This window comes from Ochotona curzoniae, unplaced genomic scaffold, assembly GCF_017591425.1.
Source record: "Ochotona curzoniae isolate NIBS_2020 unplaced genomic scaffold, NIBS_Ocur_1.0 contig_2699, whole genome shotgun sequence".
Classification (NCBI taxonomy): Eukaryota; Metazoa; Chordata; class Mammalia; order Lagomorpha; family Ochotonidae; genus Ochotona; species Ochotona curzoniae.
Window position 1 is genome coordinate 1,712,138 of NW_024465561.1, and position 7,405 is coordinate 1,719,542.

The 7,405-nt window shown below is 60.8% G+C and overlaps 1 protein-coding gene across 2 annotated transcripts; it reads right to left on the reverse strand.

Annotated features, from left to right (window-relative positions):
• On the reverse strand, positions 1-7,405 carry LIPE (lipase E, hormone sensitive type). Of its 2 annotated transcripts, none has more exons than XM_040976260.1 (9): positions 6,653-7,405; positions 4,711-4,801; positions 4,485-4,630; positions 4,170-4,355; positions 3,732-4,026; positions 3,033-3,260; positions 2,642-2,818; positions 767-1,188; positions 1-530 (listed from the first exon to the last, which is right to left on the reverse strand). In XM_040976260.1, exons 1-9 carry the CDS (start codon positions 7,166-7,168, stop codon positions 252-254), a joined length of 2,340 nt encoding a protein of 779 aa, XP_040832194.1. In that variant the 5' UTR covers positions 7,169-7,405; the 3' UTR covers positions 1-251. The 2 variants fall into 2 exon arrangements, with proteins under 2 accessions (XP_040832194.1, XP_040832193.1); XM_040976259.1 differs by having other exon boundaries at positions 767-1,217; positions 2,638-2,818.

Here is a 7,405-nt window from a genome sequence, read left to right on the forward strand (position 1 = left end):
GCGGTCTGTGTGGCCAAGCCGGTGTGTGTTCTTCCCCCAGGCCTGGATCTGTTCTCGGCCTCCAACCCTTCCTCCCTCCTCATGACCCCAGACTTAAGGCACAGCCCACCCCTCCCCACCAAGGAGGGGCCTAATGGGCCCGGGGCCCCTTGCAGCCGGTCCCGGAGCACATTCACCATGGAGGCCGGTGCGGGTGGAACACGAGGTCTTTAGTGTGGCCCCTGCCCGTGTCCCCCATCCCCCCACGTGACTCAGAGCGGTGGTGCGGTGGGCACGGACGCAGGTGCGGGTGCAGCTGCGGTGGGCACAGACACAGGTGTGGATGCAGCTGCGCTGGGCTGGCCGAGCACGAGACGGATGCGCTCCACGCACAGCTCTGCGGCCTGGCGTGTCTCGCGGCACAGCGCGGCCAGGCTCAGGAAGCCGTGTGGCAGGTCCTCCACCACGCGCAGTGTCACCGGCTGGCCCAGGCAGCGCAGGCGCCGAGCGAACATGACAGAGTCGTCCAGCATGGGGTCCAGCGCACAGGCCTGCGGGCGGGAAGGAGGAATTGAGCTGGGTTCCCTGGTCTCTGCATGGCTGCTCTTCTCCTTCATCACCCCCAAGTTCTCTTCTGGACTTGCCAGGCCCAGCTTCCCTTGTGCCTTGACCACATGCACAACAAAGTTCCTCCTGCAGCTGCTCCCAGGCCCAGGTCTGTCCTAGACAGCCCCTCCCAGAGCTCTCTTGCCAGATGTGCCCACGCCCACCCCTGGCAGGGGCTCACCACGATGTGCACGGGCGGCAGGGTCCTGAGCATGCTGTCGGGTGCCAGCAGTGGTGACATGAAGGGGTTCTTGACGATGGGTGATGAGTAGAAGGGCATTTGCGTGGGCCCCTGGCTGGAGATCCGCGGGTGGAAGCCTTCCGGGAAGGCAGCCCTGACACCCTGGTCTCTCTTCTTGGGGCTTTGCTCTTCCCTGGCCTCTGCCTCTTGGACTCCATCCTCAGGCCGCAAGAAGAAGTTGACATCAGAGGGTGAGGAGGGGCCCAGCGCCTCTGCTGAGAGCGACATCTCGGGGCTGTTGCTGGTCTCAGAGCTGCTCCTTAGGCTCAAGTCCTTCACCGTCAGGTTCTTGAGGGAGTCTGTGCCCAGCGGGCCCTCGGGCTGGGCCAGGGCTGCGTCGGACACACTGCGGCGCATGGGCTCTGTGGGAGAGGTGTGAGTGAGCCTGGCTCTGCCAGGCCTGTGGGTGGCTGGCAGGGAAGTTCAGTGGCTTGGTTGGTGGTGGTTGGGGGTGGTGGTGGAGTTCCAGTACCCCAGGCTGAGAGTGAAGTGGAGGGAGTTATATGGTGTTCTTGGAGGTGGGACTGTGTCGCAATGGAGGGAGTTGTGTGTGTGCCATGACCAGGAAGATGAAGTACAAGTTAGTTTACCTGTAGGAGCTTCAGTTTTCCCCTCCTGACCAGTGAGATAAAAGTCGTCCTTAGCTCCCAGGTGGGGAGAGCTCTGAGATACCGCTGCCCCTGGGTGCAGCTGCCTCCCAGCCCCGGCGGGAGACCAAGGCTTAAAGCCAGCTGAATCCTGAGCAGAGCCTTGTGGCTTCACAGGTGCTAATAAGGGGTACAGTAGATTCTGTAATAAGGGGTACATCTGGATCTGCTCTCAGAGGGTCTCATTCACCTTTACCTGTTTCCCGTGAGTGCCTGTGGGGTGCGGCCTCTGAGGGCCTCAGCTGCACTGGGGTTTTCAAACTCCTGCTGCTTACTACCAGGGCCACAAGCCTATGATTGCAGGGTTGACTTTTTTTCTCTCACTTGTCTGAAAATACGCAAGGGCAAAATTCTAGACAGTGTTTGAGAGTAAGTATATAAGTGCTCTGAGACCCAGAGGGTCACTGAAGAGAATCAGTGGCACAGGACACAGGGTGCTGGCATCTTCTAAGAGCTGAGTACTTGACACCAGTGGGTGCACGAGTCCTCACAACGATCCAGCAAGGCAACCCAGCAAAATGCTGACTGTACCCATTTCACAGAGGGGCAAACCAAGGCTCACAATATACGCTGCCTGGCCGTGGTCGCCCCATGCCAGTGAGTAGTTGGCAGAGTGAAAAGCCAGATTGGAGAGTGTGTGTGCGGGGGCTGCACCCCAGTACCCAGTGGCCTGTCTGCGTCCAATTTAGCTCCCTTTTAATTGCTTTTTTGTGTCACTGTCTGCATCCATTTGCAGATGCTAAAATTATTAACCTTACATAAAGATCAACGAATTGGAAATTTTTCTGCATGTGCCTCTGAAAAGGCAGTTTCCCTTCCTCAGAGGATGCGGTGTGTTTTTGTCTCTCATCCTGGCTCCTGGGCCGCCCTCCCCATGGGCAGGCGCTCTTGCTGCTTTCCCAGAGTGCAGACCTGTCTGAATGACGCTGTGTGGAGTCAGCTCCTGCCAGTGCTGGGGCTGTTGGGTGACCCAGGCTCCAGGACTCCTGGCATTCCCGTGTGTGGGCTGTCATGGGGAGTGCAGTCTTTGTGCAGGGATCAGGGGTGGATATGAGGCAGAGCCCTCCTGCAGCCTGGGCCTCAGCCCTTTTCCTGCTCTGGGATTCATGCTGTGCCAGGCTGTCCCTCTTGGTTGCCCTGGTGCGGTGTGGAGGAGGCTGTCACATACCTGCCACAGGCGCCGAGCTCTTCTGGGCCTTGCGACCACTCAGCTCCAGGAAGGAGTTGAGCCACGAGGAGGCGCTCATCCGGAGATCTTTGAGCAACAGGGCCGTGTCCCGCCGCATGAGCCCCATCACGCCTAGCGCCTTCTGATCTGAATCGGGCTGCTCCTCCATCTGTCCACCTGTGCAGGGTGTGTGCGGGGCTGGGTCAGTCTCTCCTCCCAGCCCAGTCTAACACTTGCAAGTATGGGCTTCTATGCTCCAGGGACCTAATACTGTCTGCCTGCCTCAAAAGGGACAGGCAATTTCTGTCCAGGCCTGCTTTCTTAGTTCCAGGAGTCTAAGCTCACCCCTGCCCACTCTTCCAGCAGAGTCAGGACACAGCAGGTGCCTCACCAGCGTAGGCGCTGACACACTTGGAGAGCACAGTGAGCGGCAGCAGGGGGTCCATGAGGCTCAGCAGGCGGGAAGGGGAGGCGGCCGACTGCAGCAATGTGGCCGGGTAGGCTGCCATGATGCCATCTGGCACCCGTACGCCATAGGCTGCTGCCCGGAGGGACACGGTGAAGCAGAGGTTGCCGCCGGCGCTGTCCCCTGCGAGGCAGATGCGCTCCCCTGTTGAGCCTGGTTTTGGAGAGTGGGAATGGGGCCTGGTGAGAGCCTGGCAGGGCTGGGCACTGGGCAGGGAGGGCAGGGAGCAACTCAAGCTCTGGGTTCTGAGAGGTGGGGTGAGGAGCTCCCCAAAGTCTAGAGACTGGTAAACCAAGGCAGGGGTCTGGACCCGTTTGGTGGATCAGGAAGACTTGGGACATGGAGAGATCCAGAGATGAGGAGATTCTGGGATGGGGGGACATCAAAGGCCGGGGAGTGGATGGTCAGAATGCAGTCCCAGGCAGGCCATAGCCTGTTGCACATCTCCCAAGACGGTGGGATTTTAAGAGGGAGTAGAGGTGGAGCAAGTGGGGATGAAGGATGAGACCAGAGGAGGAGGAAGTGGTTGACGGTGGGGGTGGGGTGAGCAGGTGGCTGGAGGGGGAAGGTCGGGGTGAGGACAGGGGCAAGTGGAGGGTGCCTGTGTGTGAGGAGGGGGCTCACCGAGGAGGGCGCAGTGCTTGATGGCCCAGCAGTAGGCATAGAAGCACTCCTCCAGTGCGCGGGGGAAGGGGGCCTCAGGTGCTAGGGAGTAGTCGATGGAGAGGATGGGGACGCCCAGCTCTTGGGCCCAGCTCTTGAGGTAGGGCTCGTGGGATTTGGAGGTCTGGGCCACAAAGCCACCACCATGGATGTGCACCACCAGCGACCGGGAGCGGGGGGCCTGCTGCACGCGGGACCGCAGCTCCAGGTTCCGTGGGCCCTCAGACTTGACCAGGTTGTTGAGTTCCTCACTGTCCTGCAGGGAGGGAGACGAGGTTGGAGAGGGTCTGCCTGGGTCGTGCTCTCTCCCCGGAGCATGTGACTTTTGGGGTGGGTGTGGGGAGGGGCGCCTGCATTTCTCGGCTCTGCGCCTGTTCTGGGCAGAGGCCAGGGCCTTACCTGTCCTTCCCGCAGGTCATAGGAGATAAGCCTGACGAGGACAGGCCCAGGACCCGAGTGGGCCGAGGGGGGTGAGATGGTCACTGTGAGCTTGGGGTCAGAGGTCAGCGGCATGTTAAAGGGCTCGGGTGGCAGGCTGATCAACCGGCTTACTCTCACGTTAGCCGATGCCATGTTGGCCAGAGACTGGGAGAAGGAACAGAAGGGGTGCTGGGGAGGAGGCTGCCTGTGGGGTGCCCCTCAGGCCTCCCTGCTGATCCCCAGCATCCCTCCCTTCCCTCCAGGCCTTGGCGTTCCTGTCTGTGACAGGCTCACCGAGAGCACTTCGATCTCTGTGATGTTCCAGAAGGCCTTCCAGAAGTGCACATCCAGGTTCTGTATGATCCGCTCGAACTCGGCCCCGCGCAGCTCCGGGTCAATGGCAAAACGGCCGCTGGTGAAGAGGGAGCTGGCAGTCACACCTGGGGGCCGGGAGGGGCGTCAGGCAGCTCAGCAGTGGGGTGGGGGACAGGAGGGGTAGTGGGCAGGGCCTGACACTCACCGAGACCCGTCTCGTTGCGCTTGTAGTGCTCCCCGAAGGACACCAACCCAATGGAGATGGTCTGCAGGAAGGGCCGGATGGCGGGCGTGAACTGCGGGGAGAAGGGCAGGGGCATTGCTCAGCAGGCGTTCCCTGAGCCCCTGCCGCGGGCCAGGCACACGGGACCTGGTCATAGAGTAGCATCTTCACTGGATGATGAATGATGCAAAGGAAAAGGCCACCTACACAGGATGATGAGGGGTGGGCAACTGAAGAAGAGAACACAGCAGGTGCCAAAGCTCACAGTGCCAGGAGCCAAAGCTGAGGGCGGGGTGGGCAGAGCTGAGGTCAGAGAAGTGAGAGAGCTGCGACAGGGCTACGGCTGAGCCATGAGATGCAGGGAGGGGTGGCAGAGCTGGGGACGAGGCGCCAAGGGGTGGTTATGGGGTAGGAGGCAAACAGTGGTGGCCCGACAGGGGCAGGGACAGCCCAGGCAGGGAGATGGGTCCACTCAGGTGAGCATGGCAACTATGGGGGAAGGAGGTCTATGTCTAGGAGGGAGCAGGTGGTTCATGAAGGGCGTGATGAGACAGCATCGGGGGGGGGGAGGAGCAAAGCCAAAGGAGGCCGGGGCAAGGGCTGCCAAGGTTCCTCTGTTCGCTCAATACACACGGGCTGAGACCCTGCACTATGCTGGCCACTCGGGCTGCAGCAGGGACACAGCAGTGGGGGTGGCTTTCCTGCCCCTAGCAGCTGGGCCTGCACACAGTGGCTGTCAGGTGGCCCTGCTCCTGGCTGCAGGCCCAGCGGGCCAGAGAGCACAGGGCTCCTGGCCACTGTGGCCGGGAGGCTGGTTCAGGCGGTTCTAGGAGTTCTTTCCCGTAACTTCCATTTCCTGGCCAGTATTTGTGAATTCAGCCCCAGGGAAGGGCAGGCTCCCAGCCTGGGGTGTCAGGACAGCTGGGCCTGCGGGCAGAAGTGGGACAGGAGGCTCTGATTGCTGAAGTGGTCAGGGAGAGGGAGAAGGTGGAATAAGGGGGTGCCAGCCCAGAGGGTGTCACACAGCTCCAGGTGTTCTTGCTGCTGGTGGTGGGGTGTCCCTGGTGCAGCTGGGGTATGAGGGACCAGGTACTGACTCCACACAGGGGCATGCTGGCTTTTCACTCTGAGCTCCTGTTTTCTCCTGGCTCTGAGGGCTGTCTCTCTCTGAGGGTGGTCTGGGAGAAAGTAAGACCAGGAAGGAGAGCGGCCATCACTGCGGGGCTTGGCACTCTCCCCCTGACAGTCCTCACTCTGCAGCTCCCTGGGGAGAGTGGAAAAGCCTCGATCCCAATCTCACAGCTGATGGTTGGCACCCTCCCTCCCAGGACCCCAGAGGGGATGACTCCAGAGGGACAGGGACAAGGCTGCCTCCCCTCCGGGTCTCAAGCTTGACTGACTCCGGGGAAGGGAGCGGCAGGTGAAGTACAGCAGGGAGTGAAGGGCTGGTGTTGAGTTGTGGCAGGTGAAGCCGTCACAGCATTGGCCTTCCATGTTAGAGTGTCAAAGAGCCAGCTCCCTGCTGATGTGCCTGGGAGGGCAGAGGAGATGGTCCAAGGGCTTGGGCCACCCTGCCACTCACATGGGAGACCTGGATGCAGCTGTTGGCTCAGCCCTGGCCAATACAGCCACTGCGGAATGTACTGGCACATGGAAGAGTTATCTCTGTCATTTCCAAACAGATAATTAAAACAAACAAGTACACCAGAGTGAGTGACTTTCCTGGTTGGGGGGGGGTCAGGCAATACAGAGTAGGAGGCATCCTGGCGAGTTAAGATTTCTTACAATATGGAGGATCTGGCCCGTGCTCCAGCCAACTTCCACTTTCCCTGTCTCTCTCCTGAACCCAGGAGTATTGAGCATTGTGGTCACTCTACCATTGGACTAGGCCAGGGGTCCGAGGGGCAGGGGGCAGGGTACTCACCTGAAAGCCCAGGCAGCGGCCATAGAAGCAGCCTTTATGCAGCGTCACGTACTCGCTCAGGAAGTCGGCAGTGAGTCTTTCATCGCCCTCAAAGAAGAGCCCCCCTGGCTGGTTGGTAGCCAGCAGGCGCTGGGCGTAATAGGCCAGGGCACGGAGCTGGGTGAGGGCAGCCAGGTAGGCCTCCAGTTCGGCCAGATTGTGGCCAGTGCGGAAGAAGATGCTGCGGCGGTTGGAAGCCACATAGCGGGATTTGTGTAGCAGGTGCGCCAGGCAGCAGCGGGCTGTGTGCACCAGGCTGCGGAAACCATTGGCCGGTGTCTCTGCATCCAGGTCGAAGATGTGTGCTACGCTGAGCAGGCGGGCTAGGGCCGGCTCCAGCCCCAGCGCCTGCTCCCGCACGCCTGCAAAGACGGCTGACAGTCGGCGTGCTGTCTCCCCAGGGCCCTGGCTGGAGAAGAATGCCATATTGTCTTCTGCCACGGTCACCAATGACTGGGTCATTGTGCGCAGGTCCATGCTGTGTACAAGCCTTGAGGCTGTGGGCAGGTGGGGGGGCGGTTTGTTAGGCAGGGCTGGATCACCCTCACTGGCTAGAGCCCCGAAGTCCAGGCCCCCAGCCCTTCCTCCCTCAGTCCCTGGAGTCGTCCCCGAAGTCCAGGCCCCCAGCACTTTCTCCCTCACACCCAGGGGTTCCTGTTGTCTCCTCTTTGGGACTCAGAACCCTGTTGTCCTTTGTCTTGTCCTCCTTCTGGG